Consider the following 21,833-nt stretch of genomic DNA (forward strand, 5'->3'; position numbering starts at 1 on the left):
TAAAGAAGGAAGAGAATTTCAAACAGAAGAAGCCTGATAAGACCAAGATGAAGATAACTGTCTGAAGAACTTAAATCGAATTTACAGATGGAAATCTAAAGAGAAACTGACCCCGCATTATATGTCTGTCCAAAAGTGAAAAAAAAAACATTAGCCAAATAGAAAGATGCAAAGCCATACAAAGGTTGAAAAACTAAAGTACATAGCTTAAAATGGACCCTCATCATGACAGGTTAAAAAATTACATCTGTAGAAATATGGTTTGACTGAATTATCCTCTTTCAACGAATATATCACCCTTATGGCCAGATTTTGAACTGTCTGCAATTTCTTTACTAAAGAATCAGTACAGCCCACATAGACCACATTAGAGTAATTGATTTTGGAAAATAATGATTGGACCACAAGCTTAAAAGATAATTCAAAATATTTCCAGATAATTCATAATTTTCTTAATAAGACAAAAGAGCTCTTTGCTACCTTAGTTACTAGATTAAACATAGTGAGTTGACTATCTATCTACCTCAATCCCTAGGATATGAAACAAGTTTAAATTCAGTATTTATTCTTTTCCCATAATGTTAGTAGGACCCAACCATAAAAATGTGGTTTTTTCCCCTTATTAAGCTTCCGGCGAAAACTCAAAGCCCAATATGCAAATTGAAATTTATTTATTGCATTTGTATCCCACATTTCCCCACCTCTTTGCAGGCTCAATGTGGCTTACAATACATCATGAATACATCTTGGGTAGCATGATAATGATGAAACATAGTAGTAGTATAACAAGCAAATATTGTGAGACAATTCTGGATTTATGTATAGGGTTCACATTTGTTGACCTTTGTGGTATGCCTTGTTAAAGAGATGGGTCTTCAGAATTTTGCGGAAGTTAGAATATTCTTTAAGAACCAGCATTAGTATAGTAATGTCATCGGCATAAATGAAGGAGGACACCAGCAAAGTATCAAGTGCCTTTTCCAGAGGTTGCAATAAAAGGTTGAATAGAATGGGTGAAATTGGGGAGCCCTGCATGACTCCACAAACAGAGGGCCAAGCTTCTAATAAGACTCCCCACTTCTTAACTCTATAGCATTGCTGAAAATGAGGTTCTATATCATGACCCAAGACTTCCAAGGACTCATGATGATGGACAAAATAAGAAAGATATATTCTTTATAATCCACACCGGAAGTAAGTACAAATGATTAAGTCAGCAGTAGACAAATGTGTGTGTATTTTCCTGCTTCTGTTACTGTATGCTATCAGCTATTTTCTCCATAATGGATCTTATTTTGTCTGTTTGGGGGAGGGCCCAGAGGGAGGAATTATTTTGTCCACTGGTTTACAGGACTAAACACTAACCTGCAAGAGACAAATGCATGAAGTTTCACTTCACTCAAAGAGTTATCACTACCAAAATTAGATTTGACACTGGTGCATGCAAAACAGAGCACAGACACACTTTTCAAGCTTAGTGAGCGATTCCAACCCGCACGAAAGTAAATGTTCTATAACCAGAGAAATCAAAGAAAATCTCCTAGAAAACATGACACAATAAGGCTACCGGGTTTTCAAGACATCTATGATGAAATCTGCATATTAGAGACCCAGTCTATGCAGATTTATCTCATACATATTTATTGGGGATATTCAAAAGTAGAGGAGTGTGGTAGCCGTGTTAGTCCACTCTTAAGGTTATCAATAGAAATCAAACAAAATAAAACATGGAAAAGAAAATAAGATACCTTTTTTATTGGACATAACTTAATGCATTTCTTGATTAGCTTTCGAAGGTTGCCCTTCTTCATCAGATCGGAAATAAGCAAATGTGCTAGCTGACAGTGTATATAAGTGAAAACATTCAAGCATTACTGTCAGACTGTCATAGTAATGCTTGAATGTTTTCACTTATATACACTGTCAGCTAGCACATTTGCTTATTTCCGATCTGACGAAGAAGGGCAACCTTCGAAAGCTAATCAAGAAATGCATTAAGTTATGTCCAATAAAAAAGGTGTCATCTTATTTTCTTTTCCATGTTTTATTTTGTTTGATTTCTATTGATAACCTTGGGGATATTCTGAAATTCTGTGAAGTCCAAGACAGGTTTGGGAAGTCCTCAGTCAGAAGCATTAAAGCTCTGTTTTCCTTCTCACAGTATGCTTTTCAGGTTCTGATATCTAAGGACCAACACAAAAGATGTTGTAGTACTTAAGATTCTGAGTCCTTCCGATCAGATACCGCATTCAATTCAAGCTTCTCCTTCTTACCTACAAATGCACTCAGTCTGCTGCCCCTCACTATCTTTCTACCCTCATCTCCCCTTACGTTCCCGCCCGTAACCTCCGTTCACAGGAGAAATCCCTCCTCTCAGTACCCTTCTCCACCACCGCCAACTCCAGGCTCCGCTCATTCTGCCTCGCCTCACCCTATGCTTGGAACAACCTTCCTGAGCCCTTATGCCAAGCCCCCTCCCTGCCCATCTTCAAGTCTTTGCTTAAAGCCCACCTCTTCAATGCTGCGTTCGGCACCTAACCCTTACCGTTCAGTGAATCCAGACTGCCCCAATTTGACTGCCCCTATCGGACCGACCGTTCACTTGTCTATTAGATTGTAAGCTCTTTGAGCAGGGACTGTCTCTCTTTGTTAAACTGTACAGCGCTGCGTAACCCTAGTAGCGCTCTAGAAATGTTAAGTAGTAGTAGTAGTAGTCCTCCCAGGCCTCTTTCTTCAAAAGCTCATGTAATAAAACCTATTTGATTATTCCTTTAATAGGTATTACAATCTACAAAGACTCTAGTTTTATCCAACTATTAGTATATATAGTACAATACTTTTTTTTTACAAAGACATGAATAATGTATGCCACTAGTATATAGAAATAATTATATATGCACCTTTTAAACAGATATTTCGCTAGAGTAACAGCTATTGCTGTGACCATTACAACTGAATATAGGGTTAAATGTACGGATTTTCTCCAGGGGCAAGATAATAATGAAATTCCTTTCCACAGGTAAAAACTGTTTTACATGCAAAAGTTGTTTTCTGATTACTGACCACCCTGTATATAGGTTGGTAGAAGTACATACGCTGTTGTGCATGTACTTATAAACTGAGTGGAGAAGAGAGGCAAGTAGGCACATAATGTAAGTTAATCAAAGCTATCATGTACTTTTGTCTTGAAAAATGTGATGGCAAATCTGTGTGGGTCCTACTCATAGGGACAATAAGCAAAGAAAAATGATGAACATACTTTTTCTTCAATTACAGTGGTAAAAGCCTGCAGGTAATTTAATTATTGCCACCTCTGTGTCTATGGGAAAAACACAGACCACTCAGTTTCTGTAGCTATGAGAACTAGAAAATTCCCTTGCAAATCAAGTGAAACAGGCATTACTTTTTGTTAGACTGTGGCCTATATGACAGCATTATGCTATATTGACATTTATCAGGATATTTCGTTTTTAAACATAAAAGGAAGTCATACATAGATATTTGTGTAAAGGGAGAATTCGATTTAATACTGGAAGCAATGTAACTGCCACCCTTTACAAAATAAATGCTCAACACTATAAACAGACACCAAAATCAATGTGCTTCATTCTCCATATATAATTCCATATACAGCTGAAGTTGAGAGCAAACCTTGGCTATGTTGAGTTTTCTGATATAAAGGGGCATTGCCTTCAAAAGCAAATAACATAAATCTTCTGTTGTTTTACTTTCATGATTGTAATCTGAGACAGTGAATATAAGAACTTGAATCCTTAAGAAGATCATTCAAATAAATTTTAATATTACTCAAGATGAAGCCTAGGATAGATCAGATATTATTTAAGAACCTACTTATTTTACTGGTCACAGAATGGGGCAAAACGTGCTTCACTATGGGTCCAATTCACTCTTGCCCCGATTCTGAGTTTATGAAGAGAAAAAGTTTCATAAATCAGGCCCTAACATCACTTTAAACCCTATCCAAAGCTGCATTTAAATGTGAATGGATCTGAAAAACTTTTCAGTTTAAGCAAGAATAAAATATTTACCAAGTGAACAAAAAATAGAACTATATTAGTAAATTAAAGTCTGTATTCTAAAATAAACATAGGAACATATATCCTTACCCCCCTTTGGTATTTACAAGTACTTCCTTAAATAAATATTTTAAAATGTGAATGTTATATCAACAAGCCCGTTTCACATCTTGTGACAAATCAAGAGCGCTATTAAAATAGAAAAAGCTAAACATCCAGATGCTGTCCTTCAGCATTCAAGACGGATGACCCAAACAAATGAATGAAATGCGCCCCATATTCATTTGGCAAGTAAAACCTGACACAAGCACTTTAAGCCTATAAATAAGCAGAGCCCCATCCCTCTGCAACAGGTGAACTGCACTTGGTTTTTTCCCAAAGCAAAAAGTCCTTTTTAGCACGTACCTTAAGAAGTGTTCCCAAAGTTATTACAAATTGCGATCTTATTATGTTTAAAAGTTCTGAAATAATGATCAGCGAAGTTTTGCAACGGCAACTGTTGCATGCCCGCATTTAGCACCTATGTGATCTGTCCAAATTGTGCAGCAATGATCAAAACAACAGCTAGCACTACCACAAAACCCTCGCAGAAAAGCAAAGCAAAAGCATGCACACAGCGCTGGGTTTGCAACAACAACAAAAAGCCTGCTGCATTCAAGTGTGGTTGCGAGAAGTTGCACTCCCCAATTTTGCTAAATAAGCAAGAGAAGTGCAAGGCAAAGTTTGCTTGGGAGCATGCATTTTCCTCCAAGTGCAGGCCCTGCTCTGCAATCTCCATTTTGAACAATGCGCCTCTTTTGCCAAGGTCCCCCCCTCTCTTACCCGGGGTGCTGCTGTAGGTGCTGTGGCTCCTGAAGCTGCTCTCCGTGCAGTAGCTGGCATCGTCGTCGTCCTCGTCCTCCTCCAGGTAGTCGGACTCTTCCTCCATGATGATCCCGGCGCCGCCGCCCTCCTCCTCCTCCTCCCCAGAGTCCTGATTCTCCTCCGGGTCCCCGTCCTCGTCGGAGTGCGCGCTCTCCTCGTCGCTCTCGTGGTCATCGTACACCACTTTGCTGCTGCTGCCGCCGCCGCCGCTCCTCCTGGCTGACGACCTGGGGAGGCTGCCGCTCGCGCCACCGCCGCCTCCTCCTCCTCCTCGCCCCCCGCGGCCTCCCGACGGCGTCGTCGAGCCGCCCTTCCTCTTGCCCCGAGGGGAAGAAGCGCGAGCGCCCAGCCGCTCGGCCGCCCACCTGCCCCGGCTGCTGCCCCTCTGCCGGGACCTCAGGCCCCCGATCGGGCCGGGCGAGCAGTCCTGCACCGCAGCCTGCTTGGGCGGCCTGCCCCGTCTCCCCCTCATGCCGCGCCCGACGAGCTACGCGGAAGGATCCCGACGAACTACGTGACTGCGCGTGGACAAGTGGCCCCCGCTTTTTTTTTTCTCTCTTCTTCTCTGTGAAAACACTATTTCGCACGGTTCCGTTTTCGCCCCCTCCCCCTTCGCTGAACCGGGGGGGGGGGGGCCGAAAAACGGGCGGGCCTCGGAGGCGACGCTCCCCCCCGCCCCCCTAGCCCGGCTTCCTCGCCTCGCCGGAGGGGCCTCGGGGCCCGGTCGGAGGGAAGAAGGCTTTCAATGCGAATTGCCGGCGTCCCGCTCCGGATCGCCCGCGGCCGCCATTTTTATTCTTCTCTCTCGCCTGTACTGTGGGAAAGGCAACAGCGGCAGCACCAGGCCCTGGGCGCGGGGGTAACGTGACGGCGCGCGCGCGCTCCCCCCCTCTGTGTCTCGCGCGCGGCGCGCGAGCCGTGTTGTTGGTGTGTGTGTGTGGATGGGCAGGATGCGTGCGCGAGCGACTCTCTTCTTCTGTCTGTGGCGGCGCGTGCCCCAAGCCCGTCTGGCTGCCGCTATCCAGCCATCTGCCTTTTCTTTTTAACTAAGCACGCGTATTATAATAATAGTATTCAATTGCAGATGCGCGTTCATATGATACTCATTCGCAACCTGTCATCGGAATAGCGAGAAAAAAAAAATCGATGCGGTTCTTTGTTGTTGTTTTTTTTTTTACTCCTTTTACCTGGACCGAAACAGTTTCGGCTTCACTTTCAGCCGCATTCTTTGCATGAATAAAGCTGCAGAGACTATACTGGCAGCCTTTTTTTTTTTTTTTGGGGGGGGGGGGTCTGCTTATTATATTACTGGTTAGCCTCGCGTGTGTGATTTTACAGTACACCATGGACAAAATAATTGGCCTGTTCCCTGAGTGTTGCCCAGATTATTACCGTAATCAATGCACCTACCCGATTCCAGTTATTTTAGACGCATTTATATTGCACAAACTCTGCAATGGGAATCAGGCCGGTGTTACTTGAAAATAGAAGCTCAGTTTGCATACTTGATGGAAATAACCTATTCTAGATAGGAATATAACGTTTTCTCATTGCAGCCCTAACCAGGTATCAGAAATACCTGAACGCTGCTGAACCGATCCCCTTCACTGTCTCAAAATGTATGCGCCCAATGAAATTAAAATAAACAAGCTACAGAAGATTTCTGAAAGGAATTGACCATTGCCTTGTTAATAAATGAATGTGTTCTATGTTTAACATTTACATTCTTATTGCATGCTTATTGGGTGTATCATTAGTATTATGCTAACATTGTATTATATTTCTGGTATTTGAATTCCAGTGCTGTTCAATATGTAAATTTTTATATTGTTTCATGATAGTTCTATTATTAGGTTTCAATTTACTGTTTTCAAGTTTACCTCGTTTATTGTATTTATAATTATTCTTGGTTATTTTACTATTGTTATGCTGTTAACAAAAACTGTAAGTTTTATGTTAAACTGTACTGCCTAAATCCCAATAAATAAATACATTATATACTTCACCCACAGGCTGAGGCAACACATTACTGTCTACATTACTGAAGGTCATATGTACAGAGTCCTATATCCAGTTTTGACAAGCATATGGCCCTCTGCCATAGTTGCCAACATCTCAACATGATCAGGAGTTCCAAACGCAATACAAATTACCCTTCTCTGGACACAGTGAAAGAACCTGCTCAATACTGGGGGCGCTCAGTACCCACTGGTACCCACAGAGCTGGCTCCTATGTGTCCTGCATAGGCAGGGCACACATAACACTGTATACTTAACTGATATCCTTACTACTACTACTACTTAACATTTCTAGAGCGCTACTAGGGTTACGCAGCGCTGTACAATTTAACAAAGAGAGTCAGTCCCTGCTCAAAGAGCTTACAATCTAATAGACAACAGAAAGAAGATTGGATAGTTTAGTTAAGGATTTCAACTTTATAGATTCACTGAAACAGTTAACAAACAAACAAATGGAGGCATCAGTTCATATGCCGATAGATAAAACCTTTCACTTCCTTCCAAGGAAGAGTTTATTTGTTTGTTTGTTTTTTTTTGGGGGGGGGGGGGTTGCTCCAGTTGTGCTGAAATTATGTAAAATTTTGTAATTAAAAGTTAGGGTGATCCTGCGAGTGTATACATCTAAGCCAGTGGCGTAGCAAGGGGGGGCGGGAGGGGCGGTCCACCCCGGGTGTCAGCTCGGGGGGGCTGCTCCCTGCCAGCTCCCCCCCCTCGGCGCATCGACACCCCCCCCCCCGACCAGCTCCCGCACCCTACCTTTTAAAAATAATATCAGAATCCCAGGCGAGGTGCAGCGCCTCGCGCCTGCCCTGCACATAAAAGAAATGTGGACCGTCGAGCCTTCCCTCGCTCTATCTGTCCCGCCCTCCACTGACGCAACTTCCTATTTCCGCAAGGGCGGGACAGACAGAGCGAGAGAAGGCCCGACGGTCCACATTTCTTTTACGTGCAGGGCAAGCGCGAGGGGCTGCGCCTCGCCTCGGATTCCGACATTCTTTTTAAAGGTAGGGTGCGGGAGCTGGTCGGGGGGGTGTCATCGTGCTGCACCGGGGGGGGGGAACGGAAAACCGCCCCGGGTGGCAGCCCCCCCCCCCCCCCCGCTACGCCACTGGTCTAAGCTGAGATTGCACTTAATGGGAGGAGTGGACTCTTTTATCAGTATCTCGCTACAGCTAGAGAATGTTCTGCTGGGGGTGGATGCTTTGGCAGGGGCTGGTGCTGTCCATCAAAACTTACTACTCTATAAGGCGTTTTTAATTGGGAAAAAAATGCATACTAGTCAATTGGGTGGGCCAAGAAGCTCCTACATACTGGCAGTGGCTTGACCGGCTGCATGCTTTCTTATTAATAGAACTGCGAGAGGTTCACCTGCACTTTAAAAGACAAAAGGAGTTTTATTTAACCTGGAAAAATTACATACAGGTTCTAGCGCCACGAGCGCGTAGTTTTATTGTCAATCCGATGGGAGATTCCCTTACTTAAGATTGGGAGAAACAAGGCAGTCTCGGGGTGAGGGCCAGGTCTCACATTAATAGAGTTGGATCCTTATGGTGAGGTATAGGGGGGGAGGGGAGAGAGAAGGGAAAGGGGGGGCTTCTGCAGGGGGGTATGGACGGTAGGGTCTGGGGGGAGTAGGGGGTTGAGGATGGGAGGGGGAAGGGAAGTTTACGATGCAGTTCAGGGGTTGGGTTAATATATGTTGAAGAGTTGTACTATGCTGCTACAAGCAAGTTGCGATTGCCTGGAGACAGGGTTATTTGTCTAAATATAAAAAACTTGATGACGCGCTGATCGCAGTGAAGTATCTTGTGGTTAACAGCATAGTTGTATGTCTGTACACTTGAGCTGTGGCTTGTAATGTTTGCAATGTCATCAATAAAAACGTTGAACTCTAAACGTTTTTATAGCTAACTACACTAAATCAATTCATTTGGCCAGGTGTTTGCAGGGAAAAAAAAGGTATGCATTAATTTGTTAATATAACCACGTTAGGGATTAAAGATGTAAATCCAGCAATTCTTAGTCAAATGCAGCATTTGAGGGGTCCAGAAATAATTCTTTTCATTTCTGTATCATTTTTTCACCTCGCTCTGGATTATCATATATTCATTTTTAGGTTTTTATTAGACATTCATCTTTTCTGTCCAGAATCGCACAGGGCAAGTTACAACAAAACATCTACGCACATAACAGGAGCACAATACACACAATCCATAGAATGAGACAACCTAACTTAAAACATCAGTTAATGGCCCAATTCAACTGTTTGTATGTCTTAAAACACTTAAACTCAATTACACAACCCAGCTTAACTAGGTTTTCTAGAGATAGTCCAACAGGCAACAGAAGGTTGGATCCAGGGATTTCTGCCCATCTTTCAATCTAACTGCATAACCTCTGACCTTTTACCTCCGAGACCCAAATGCTTCTACCTGGGCTCTTCTGAAATAGATACTTCTATTCTTTACCACATACATTCCCTATAGGTAACGAAGAATAATGCATATTTTTTGTACCCCGCGCTTTCCCACTCATGGCAGGCTCAATGCGGCTTAGGTACTTATTTGTACCTGGGGCAATGGAGGGTTAAGTGACTTGCCCAGAGTCACAAGGAGCTGCCTGTGCCTGAAGTGGAAATCGAACTCAGTTCCTCCAGGACCAGAGTCCACCACCCTAACCACTAGGCCACTCAGAGTCAGTTAAATACTGAACCAAAATCATTTCAGTTCATTTGTTTTGCCCTTTTTTTGTTGGTGTTGGTTTTTATTGAGGATAAAAACAAACAAAAAAAAGCACAAGAAGCCTTCAAGAATAGGGGATGTCAATGCAGTACTTTATTGAAAAGTCCTGACACGGCCTGTGTTTTGGTGAAACTGCCTTGTACAAAGGCAATCTTCAATATGATCAGTCATATAGTGAAAAAGAAGCAGTCTTGCTTAAAAAAGCTTAAAAACAACGAAGACACCCGTGAATGGTGCAAAGCGTCAAGTGAAATAGTGGAGGCACTGCTGCGCAGTCTGAGCTTCCTTCGGCCAAATTACGCTGCTCAGACTGTGCGGCGGTGCCTCTACTATTTCGCTTGACGCTTTGCCATTCACGGGCGTCTTCGTTGTTTTTAAGCTTTTTAAGACTTCTTCTTTTTCTTTACATGGCAGATCACATTGAAGATTGCCTTTGCATAAGACCTCTTTCGCCGAAACACGGACCGTATCGGGTCTGTTCAGTAAAGTACGGATTTGATGGCTCCTTTTCTTAAAGGCTCCTCATACGTTTCACATTTTTATCCTGTTTGCGTGTGCTTTGGATTCCCTCTCTTACGTCTCCGATTTTTATTGAGGTTCAGGCCAATAAACATTTAGAGAAAGTTCGAAAAATATTTCAGGGAATCTGGATACAGAAAAGCGTCACATACAATGCACTGCATGGAAATGTGAGAGTCTCACTAAAGCCGTCATCTAAACATGCTGTTTTTATATTCCAAGAGAAAAAATATCCGCCAGAAGGCGGAGAACTCTAGACGCCCCACGGACAACAACAAGAAATGAAATAAAAGTGGGAGGACGACCAAGGATTCCAAAGACTGAAAGGATATATAATAATAAAGATGTTTATTGAGTTATAAAGACTCGATACAACGTCGTGTTTCGGCCGTTAGGCCTGCATCAGGAGTCTTAATGCTGAATGCTTTTGAGAACTATTTGATGAAGGCCAATCCTCAACAAAGGGAGGTCTTTAGAAAGACTGTTGTGAAGGTGAGCGTGCTTCGTTGTCTCCTCTGATACAACGCTTGTATAGAATGCATACATGCGCTTCTCAGAGAAGCCACATCTGCCTTATAGATGCTAACAGAATTGAAACTAGCAGTGTAAAAAATAATCAACCAGATATTCCTTTTGTGTTATTGCTGTATATTTCACTGTTTTCCTCTCTTTTTGGAGGTGGGGTAGGGGGTGATGAACTGGAATCGGGCACATTGAGCATACATCTACAGTTAACCAGAGAGTTTTTGTTTGTTATTCTCCCCTCTCCCCCTCCCCTCTCCCCCCTCCTGAAGTTCACTTTAGCCTAGTCAATGCAGTGATGGTCCTCAGCAGGGGATCATGTTCCATGTATTGAGGTCCTTCTGGTGGCCTGAAGTCATATGCCCTGTGTCCAATCACTAGGCCTCATGGCTAAGTGATGACTGACTTCGCCCACCCAGAGTCTGTGTGCTGCCTTCAGAGCATCCCCAGCCTAACTGGTCCAGGGAGCAGAGGAACATCAAACTCAGTCCTATTCTTGGCCCCTGTTAAACTATTGCATTGTCAAAGGAAGGATGACGTGCAATCTTTAAGGTTTAGAATAATTGTGCATTTTGCATGTTTTATTGCTGAAAAGTCTGTTTCACCAAGATCTTCTATCTTCAGTAACATGGAATGGAATTATTTCATTAATTAATGCGCCCAACAATACAAACAAAGGTGAATAATAGTGCATAGACTGAATTGAGACTACTACTACTACTACTACTTAGCATTTCTATAGCGCTGCCAGGGTTACGCAGCGCTGTACAAGTTTAACATGGGGAAGGATAGTCCCTACTCAAGAGAGCTTACAATCTAAAGAGAGAGCCTTCAGTGCAGAGAAATGCCAAACATTATGTCACAAGCAGAGAAAGCTGAAGGAAAAAGGTACTACGTCAGTCATATTCACTGATGGTCTTTGAAAACTACAAACGGGTTGGTTTTTCAGGATACCCCTAATGAATATGCATTAAACTTGCATTTAGTGAAGATGATATGTATACAAATATATCATGCATATTCATTGATGCATTTTTGTATTTATATATAGCTGCATTTATATGATATATGCATATTCATTAGGGACATCCTTTGTGGTCCTTGAGGACCACTGCACTAGGTTATTATTTTATTTCTTTATTTATTGTACATTTATATCCCACGTCTTTCCCACAGTTTTGCAGGCTCAAAGTGGCTTACAATGCATCAGAGGTGGCATGAATACAATTAACATTAAAATAGAAGGAAGGGGGGGGACTTTTAACAATCTAAGGGGCCCTTTTACTAAGCTGCGTTAGAAAGTGGCCTGTACTATGACTAGCACATGGGTTTTCCACACGCTCGGCCCACTTTTAATGCAGCTGTAAAATGGAGGCATTTCCCATTTCCTCTATTAATGGCTGCACGCTAATTTCCCCATTATTGTGTGGTCATTAGTGCGTGAGCCCTTAACTACACCTATTTACTAGGTGGCAAGGGCTCAGGCGCTAACCATGCACTAATCAGTTAGTACGTGGTGATATAGCTGTGCTAACTGATTAGCACTGGGTACGCCTACTCTCCACCCCCAAACACGCCCCAGCACTCAAAAATAACATAGCATGTGGGAAGTGCGTGCAGACGCCAAAACTATTGAGATGCCTGAGCACACCCTGCAGTATTGGTTTAATTTAAAGATTAGCTGTATTAAATCTCTATTAATAAACTACTAACTTAACATCTAAAGCCACATAGTTTGGACTTTAAAACCTTCCTTAAGCCTTACCTGTTCTAACAACTCAATAACAAGAAACACAGACATCAGTAATATGGGGGGGGGGGGGGGCTATTCAATCTGTTATACTGAATGGCATATGGATGATTGTCTTTATGTTGGGGAGAGGTCATATGTGTGCAACTGGTGCAAAGAGCTCCTAGCTCCCCGAGAATTAGTGTGAGCTCTGGAGGATAAAGTAGCAGACCTGTAGGAGCAGAGGCAGATAGAGGGGTATAATTTATACCTTTAGGGACATATAGTTGAACAGTCCCACCTCCTTTCTGGCAGCTCCTGAGCTCCTGTGCTTTTTAGAGGGCAAGGTCACCAGGAAGGAGTGTATTACCTTGGAGCAGGAAGTGATCCTGTAGCTGGAGCCAGCCTTCCAGGCGATGTGCTATTCTCTCACACTAAGGGTTGCATCCAAGAAGATAGGGACAGGACTGCCAATTTTTTTTTTTTCAACTGCCAGTTCTCTCCTGCTCCTTTGTTTTTTCTCAGCCTCGGTGTGGACCTGCAAATGGGATAACTGACCCATGAATTGAATTGAATTGAACAGCTGCCAAGTTACTCAGTTTCAAAAGGCAGATGTTAGCTCAGTCATGGATTTCTGACATATGCATTACGGAAGGTGCAGCACTGATTTCAATGGGGAGGCTGTCTGACCAGCATCTTATTCCTTCTCACCCCCTCAGTGTCTTCTGAATTTTCATAGAGCTGGACCAAAAGGTAGGCTGCAGGACAAGCAGGCAACAGGTGATCATGGGAGGGATTACAGACAGACTGCGAATGCTGCAGTACTAACTGATGTCAGCAAAATGGTGGCAGGCTCATGAGATTGGGTAGTGGATGATGTGACAGCAGCAGCAGCTGTGACAGCAAGTAATTACTCCGTGCAGGCAGCGGACGCAGCTGCTTCTGCACATGTCTGGCTCCAGCAACCATGTGTTTATTCTACATCTGTGCAAAGTCTGTGTGTGAATTAGATCACAGGAGTCACGAGGGCTCCCATTGGCTAAATGTCTGATAATCTCACATTGGGAGGACAAGTACCAGATACTGCAGAGAAAGTTGCTAATTAGTACACTGTCTTGCCAAGGCTGGTCAAGCTGTGGCCCAGGTATTCCACCCTGTTTCCAACACCTATGCACTGGATGAAGAATAATAAATGAAGCTAATTAGGGTCCATTTACTAAGGCATACTAACAGCATTAGCATGTCCTAAATTAAGGTGGCCTAGTGGTTACAGCACCATTCTTAACATCCAGAGGTGACAGGTTCAAATCCCACTGCTGCTCCTTGTGATCTTGGGTAAATCACTTAGCCCTCCATTGCCTGACTATAACTTACCTCGAGTACTGAAAACCATGTGAGCAAAATTCATATAAGAAGCCCATTATATTCATATGGGCATCTTGCCTTAGTAAACGGACCCCTTAATCAAAGGAAATTATAAGGAGCAGTTATGAGGGTTAAAAATTGCATGAGATATGGAGGTTGTTTAAACATATCTTTTGGGGAGACCAAATAAAATGCATTAGATAAGTACAACAACAAAAAAATGAGGACCAAACATTTGCCAGCATGGCTAAATATTGCTGTGAATTAAGCTATAGATGTGGGAATGAATGGATGAATGTGGGATTATGTTTTACATGTTTTTGATAGTTTGCTGTGTTTTATTAACGATAACGGAATTCAAACATGCGTGGGATAAGCATAAAGGAATCCTGTGCAAAAGGAATGGATCCTCAGGAGCTTAGTCAAGGTTGGGAGGCGGGGATAGTGCTGGGCAGACTTATACGGTCTATGCCAGAGCTGGTGGTGGGAAGCGGGACTGGTGGTTGGGAGGTGGGGATAGTGCTGGGCAGACTTATACGGTCTGTGCCAGAGCCAGTGGTGGGAGGCGGGGCTGGTGGTTGGGAGGTGGGGATAGTGCTGGGCAGACTTGTACGGTCTGTGCCAGAGCTGGTGGTTGGGAGGCGGGGATAGAGCTGGGCAGACTTATACGGTCTGTGCCAGAGCCAGTGTTTGGGAGGCGGGGCTGGTGGTTGGGAGGCGGGGATAGTGCTGGGCAGACTTATACAGTCTGTGCCAGAGCCGGTGGTGGGAGGCGGGGCTGGTGGTTGGGAGGCGGGGATAGTGCTGGGCAGACTTATACGGTCTGTGCCCTGAAGAACACAGGTACAAATCAAAGTAGGGTATACACAAAAAGTAGCACATATGAGTTATCTTGTTGGGCAGACTGGATGGACCGTGCAAGTCTTTTTCTGCCGTCATCTACTATGTTACTATTATTAGAAAAGCGATTTTTTAAATAAATACATTTGTATCACAATATAATGTTATGATTAATGTAAGAACTTTCTTTAAGATTGTTTGGATTTAATATGGAGGAAGTATTGTTTGATTAGATTCCTGTGTTAGTATTGTTGAGGAAACATAAAACCACATCTAAAATAATACAAAAGTTAATCCAATTTATAAATAAACCCCCTCCATATATCCTTCCACCACTCTCCCTTGTAAACTCAACTGTCCTATAGCCCCAGGTATTCTTCTCACAGCCAACAAAACTCCAAAGATAGAACAGAAAGCAACATTGAGCAAAGAATCGATCAAACAGCAAAGTTTTCAAATTTCAAGAAAGTCATCTACACTAGTTCCTTCTTGACCAATAGATCTCATGAGAGTTCACACAGGTATTGCATGGAAGAAAACCCTTTCCTCAACCAGGCCCTGTTTGAAATATGATTGGTGCTGTTGCTCCATGTTAATCTGGACTAGGACCTATTCTAAACTGTGCTTCTATTTTTCTCTCCATATTCAGGACATTGACGCCAAACAGGTGTGAAGCTGGATACATGCTTCCAAAGTATAGGCACTAAAAGGAACATCCAGAGTCCATCAATCTAGGTGGTATTCTTTCTCTTACCCACTGAAGTAAATCTAGCCACACCTTTGAACTAAACTGACTGCCTAACAGCAAATTAAGAATGGGAACAGAAAAAATCAACAACAAACTCTGCCTGAAACCAAGTAAAAGAGAGATACTTTGGGGTTCTAACACAGGTGGACAAGTATCTGACTTCAAAACACTTTTTTTGTGAAGAATGAACTGCCCCTAAAAAAACACAGGTCAGGAATTTGGTATACTTCTAGATAAATAGGGGGAAATTCTATAAATGGTATTTTTATGTTTAAATCATTTTTATTGAACATAACAATAACAGAATCGAAAGCATGTGTTTACAGATTTTCTAAGATTTCAACATTCTCACATACCTTGAGATAAATGGTATTTTTAAAAAAGCACCGAAAAAGATAGGTGCTAAGGGCAGTGGCATTCGTAGGTCAGCTGACACCCAGGGTGGGTCACAGGCAAGCACCACCCTGCACATCACCACCCCGGGCATATCACCTCCACTACCCCCACCCCCGGCGCATCATCTCCACCCCCGTGCAGCATTCGCTTTTACCTCCAGGGCAGGGGTGCAGGGAGCAATCGCATGGCTGTGGGCTCTGCCAGTTCTCTGCAACAGAACAGGAAGTAATGTCAAAGGGAGCAGGGAACCGGCAGAGCTGATAGCTGTGCGGCTGCTCCCTGCACCCCCTTGCTGTGATCGCCCAGGGCAGACCCCCCTACCACCTTGCCCTTGGTACGCCACTGGCTAAGGGCTAGATTATATGGTGCCTGAAAATTCCGCTGGAAAAGAAATATGCCTAGGCGTATTCTGTAAAGTGTGCCTACATTTGATAGAATAGGTGTAAATTTTCATGCGGTATACAGAATAATGCTGAGTGCCTCTCCACGCAACCAAATATAATTGCAACCATTTATGCTATGTTTTACTTGGCATAAATCCAGACACCTAAATTAGGCACAGAGCGGGTGTGTTCTGTAATAATACACATAGATTTTAGAAATGCTCATGCCCCGCCCCCTTTTCAACTATGTAACTTAGAATTTAGGCATGCCATGTTACAGAATATGCTTAGCGAGTTGTGCATGTATATCTCAATTAATTCCAATTAGTGCTAATTGCTTGTTAACATCCAATTAACAGCGTTGATTAGCTAGTTAACCAATTCAATAATGCACATTGTTATAGAATACGCTTCAATTTTCATGTGGAAATTAAGGTAACATATATAGAATCCTGGGACAAACGTGTTTCTATAATGGGTGTGCCCCCTCTATGGAATCGCACTTGGCACCAATTCTCATGCCAAATGTTAGGCATCAGAGTTACGCTTGCGGAAAACCAATGTAAATGCTGATGCCCAAGCTGGCTTTTGGAAACTTTTTGGAAAACCCCTGATATGCCCCCCCCCCCCCCATGGCCATGCTTCCTTTTAAGATATGTGCTCTGGCAGTTAGGAACTATGTCTTACAGAACAGCGTGCAACCAGAAGCGCACACAAATTCTAATGGGTGCCAATTAACGTCAATAATTGTTTGTTAGAAGCCGATTATTGAAGGTTAAGAGCTTGTTAGTCAATTCATTTGCATGCACATCTTGGAAGTGTGCTTGAATTTGGGCATGCAAATCTGAGCACCATATATGGAATCCCAGGGGATCACTTATTTGATTCTGCAGATTCAAACAGCCTTTACAAATTGTCTCTATCACCTGCAGCAACTTCAAAATCTCTCTCCATATATTGAAAAAACGGGTCTGACCATATTGGTCCATGCCATGCTAATGTCACGACTGATCTGCTGTAATGCCCTATATACTGGTCAAATAAAAAAAAAGTTTGCACCAGCTCCAACTAATTCAGAATACTGCAGCACGACTGATAGAAAGCTGCCAGTGGCATGACCACATCCATACCCTTCCTACAAAAACTACACTGGCTACCAGTACCTTCCAGGCAGGGACTTATCCCAACACATGCAAGCATGTATATTTTGTTTCTTGTGTGATGGCTAGTAAAACGATGTACTTGGCAGTTGCGGTTGGAAAGGGGGAGGGGCCTCTATGTGCGAGTTGGCCCAGGGACCCACAAACTTGTGATCCATCCCTGCTTACAGGGCTAAATTTAAAACTCTATATTTGATTTTAAAGGTCCTCTGACAAAATGGGGCAGAATACTTCAAGAATAAGTTAGCTCTCTACAAACCTTTGAGACCTCTAAGGTCCTCTCAAGGACCATCATTATCTGTACCCTTATCAAAATAAATCACACAATGTAATAACCACCACAGAGCTTTCTCAGGAGTAGCCCCCACACTGGAACTCACTCCCAGAGGGGCTACATCTAACAAGACTACCTCTGTATCAGGGAGCAAGTGAAAGCCTGGCTCTTCTCCCAAGCCTTTAATGCATAAGAACATAAGAATAGCCATATTGGGACAGACCAATGGTCCATCTAGCCCAGTATCCTGTTTCCAACAGTGGCCAATCCAGGTCACAAGTACCTGGCAGAAACCCACAGAGCAGCAACATTCCATGCTACAGATCCCAGTGCAAGCAGTTGCTTCCCGTGTCTGCTTCAATAGCAGACTATGGACTTTTCCTCCAAGAACTTGTCCAAACCTTTTTTAAACCCAGATATGCCAACCGCTGTTACCATATTCTCCGCAATAAGTACATAAGTATTGCCATACTGGGAAAGACCAAAGGTCCATCGAGCCCAGCATCCTGTTTCCAACAGTGGCCAATCCAGGTCACAAATACCTGGCAAGATCCCAAAAATGTACAAAACATTTTATACTGCTTTCCCCAGAAATAGTGGATTTTCCCCAAGTCCATTTAATAATGGTCTAAGGACTTTTCCTTTAGGAAGCCATCCAAACCTTTTTTAAACTCCGCTAAGCTAATTGCTGAGTTACTTATTCTTTAAGTGAAAAAGATTTCCTCCTATTTATTTTAAAAGTATATCTATGTACATTAATTGTGGTGACTTGACTATCTACTCACTGTACACCTGGACTAGTTTGCTGCACACCCTGTAACTCCTCATATCTTATTCAAGTGGTTCTCAATCCATTCCTTGGGGTACAACCAGTCAGTCTGGTTTTCAGGACATGTATGAGATAGATTTGCATACCAAGGAGTAAAATACATGCCAATCTCATATATGTTCATTGTGGATATCCTGAAAACCTGACTGGCTGGGTGTGCCCCAAGGACTGGGTTGCGAAGCACTGCCTTATTCAACTGTACATATAATTTGCCTTCAATTTAGCCACCCATCTATTTAACCCAATTGACTTTCTACTACCCATTTTGTTCCTGTCTATGTATCTCAGCTGCACTTGGCCCCTTGTCTACATAGTAAGATGTTTCATTGTATTGTATAATCATCATTAGCACCATATCTATGTTATTTGAATATTCCAATGCGTGCTTGTTAGATGTCAAATACAAGCAAAGAAAAGGGTCAAATCTCCACAAATAGAAAAACAGCAACCAAACAGTGGAAATGACCAAGTACCAAGGAGTAGCCAAAGTTATTTCTCAACAAAACTTTCAATAAACAATTTGGCTTAAAATAAGTTACATGACTTGACAGGGGCCGTGTTTTGACGGCAGTGCCTGCTTTAGGAGTCTAATATACACAGATCTCAAAAGAAGGCAAACACAGCTTTGCCACCTTAAAACATAAATAAATAAATAGAATATAGATAGATAGAAAGATAGATAGACAGAGAGATATTTTCACTGTCTGGTTGCTGTTTATTAGGTGTTTAATTATATCACTTCTATGTTATATGGATGTCCTTCCATGCTATTATGGTATTGTTTGTATTGTATTGACAATTTATCATATTACTGTTGTATAATTGTTTTTACAGTGCTGTTAAATGTGTTAATTTTTGATACTGTTTCACGTTAGTCCTATTAGGAGCTTTCAATTTGCAATTTCCAAGTTTACTTAATTGATTGTATTTATGTTTATATTTTTCCATTTTACGCTATTCACAAAATTGTACATTTTATGTTAAACTGTACCTGATGTACACTGCCTTGGACGAAGAAAGATGGGCAATAAATCCCAATAAATAAAACGAGTGACTGGATAAGTCAATCTCATGTCAGCGGTGCAGCCAGAGCTGATTTTTTTTAGTGAGGCTTCAGGTTAACATAGATGGGCCCATGGCAATGTGGATATTGACTCCTCTTCCCCTTCCAGTGATCTGTGTTGGTGCTGCTGCTGACTGGGTGGGAGAAGAGCAGCACGTCCTTTCCGAGTCCACCCAATGCTATGTATTTGTCCCATGCCAGTCAGATATTCTCAAAGAAAAAATAAGTACTAAACCACAGGGTGTGGCTACCTTACACCTGGAACAAGGTCAGGTATGTTAATGCTATGTTTAGTCTCCTTCAGAGACTATTAATACTGAGCTGAAACTAGATATTATAGGATACGTTGATGTGAAGAAAATATTATGGTGTTACTACCTGAGTAATGAAGGCCTGTGCAAATTTAAGTGGTTCTAGAAGCAATTATTTAGCCTCGGTATTCATAATTGGTGTAGCCAAGGGTGGGCCTGAATGGGCCCAGGCCCACCCACTTTGGGCTCAGGCCCACCCAGTAGCAGCACGCTCATGATGTGGCTGGCAGGGATCCCCAAGCCCCACCAGCCGAAAACTCCCAACAACCGTCCCTCCTGCATACCAGCCTTCCTTCTGATGTATTCCCGCCTATGCGGAAACAGGAAGTTGCATCAGAGGGAAGGCTGTGGGGCCAACATGAGCAGTGTGTATTAGTTGTTGCTCGCTGCCGGTGAAAATCTGCTATTTAAAAGGTATGCGGGGTAGGGGGGATGTTTGAGAGACTATATGGCATGCAGGCAAGAGAGTGAGAGACCAAATCATTTGAGGGACAGGGCGGAGTTCTGCCCATCCATCTTGGGCCCAGGCCCACCCAAATGTGGGTGTCTGGCTACGCCCCTGGTATTCATTCCAACCATTTATAGGGTTTAAGTGGTGCAACGGTAGGAATGCTTAGACCAGAAGACAGAAGCTTGCATTGAAATCCTGGCAACAGAAAGTGGAGTATATTTAAGGTTTTATTTAAGGTTTCCACTGTTGCAGGTACTGTTTGTTAAAGGTACATTTGAGCAATTAGTCACTCAACCACATAGCCGTTGCACCAAGTATTCGCCCTGACTTCTAATTAGATTGTAGTAATCTAACAGATTGTATTTAATATTATACATTAATTATTAATAATTAGCCTGGAATGTCGCCCGTATAAACCAATGCAGTGGAACCGATTGATCTGTTCTTTCCCTGCAATCACAACGTGAGTAAATCAACCACACTGACTGGTGCCCTTAAATATGATATGATTCGTCTATGTTTAACGTGATATCAGCTTTGAATATTAATGGCATTGGAGCCGACTCTGTGGGTGCTGTGGGTGCTTGAGCACCCCCAATATTGAAAAAATTCCTTGTATGTGTCCAGGGAGGGGTCATTTCCATTGGGCTTAGCACCCCCAATAATGTTGAAAAGGTGGCTCCTATGATTAATGGAAAGTGGGTTATTCATCTGTAGCATAAATAGAATGCACCTACCCTCTTAGCCCCCTGTATGACAGGAAGCTCTGATGTCCGCTGTGGACATTTCAAGCTGTGCTACTGTCACGTGGAATCCTTCTAAAGACTTATTCTAGCGATTTAAATGAAATCTCCTATAGAAAACGTGATCTGAGGAATACACACATGGAAATGCATATATTAGTCTATCGTAGACGGTGTTCCCTCCAGAGAAAACCCCCTTATATAAAGCCAGAACTCAGAAATGTCAATGTCAGGATATCCCTTTAGAAATGAATCTCTCTTCGCGAATAACGTCAGTCATTCTACGTGAGTCCCTAGTGGTGGAAGAACGTTTGTCCCGACTCCCGGGGTTTTCTTAAATTCTGTGTAGGGCATGTTAAGCTAATGCAATCTGTTCCTTCATTGCTAAAGGACTTTTAATTACAAACATGAAATACTTATAGCTATATATTGATGTTTCTTCCTCTCTCTTTTTTTTTTTTTTAAATTATATTTGTTGCAAAAATGTTTAGACACAAAGTTTGGAACATTTTGCAGTAGCTGAATTAAGCACACACTATATATATATATATTTTTTTTCTTATTTTACGCATCTTGTTTAAAAAATTATGATTGTGAAGTCTCATCCCTCTGATCGTATGCATGTATGATGTTTTTGCAACAAATATATTTATATAGAGATATTTCTGGCTTCTGTTACAGTACTACTGTCTTATCTCGCTAGAGAATGTAACATATTGTTTAATCTAAGGGTGCATCACGGGCGCCTCTTCAAATTGCTATGCAGCAAAAGAAGATCAAAACCTTTCAGTGCTATATAGCAGCCACATCTGACGAAATTTGTCACTTGACAGATTATT

General features: G+C 42.6%; 1 protein-coding gene across 8 annotated transcripts in view; it reads right to left on the reverse strand.

Moving 5' to 3' along the window:
* BPTF (bromodomain PHD finger transcription factor) overlaps window positions 1-6,168 on the reverse strand; it is a 155,999-nt gene extending 149,831 nt beyond the window's left edge. For all 8 annotated transcript variants that reach the window (XM_030208442.1, XM_030208438.1, XM_030208443.1 and 5 more), the window contains exon 1: window positions 4,860-6,168. In XM_030208442.1, the coding sequence (XP_030064302.1) occupies window positions 4,860-5,373 (514 nt within the window). In that variant the 5' untranslated portion in view covers window positions 5,374-6,168. The remainder of the gene's footprint in view (window positions 1-4,859) is intronic.
* Between the last annotated feature and the right edge of the window lie 15,665 nt (window positions 6,169-21,833).

Source organism: Microcaecilia unicolor, chromosome 6 (assembly GCF_901765095.1).
Source record: "Microcaecilia unicolor chromosome 6, aMicUni1.1, whole genome shotgun sequence".
Classification (NCBI taxonomy): Eukaryota; Metazoa; Chordata; class Amphibia; order Gymnophiona; family Siphonopidae; genus Microcaecilia; species Microcaecilia unicolor.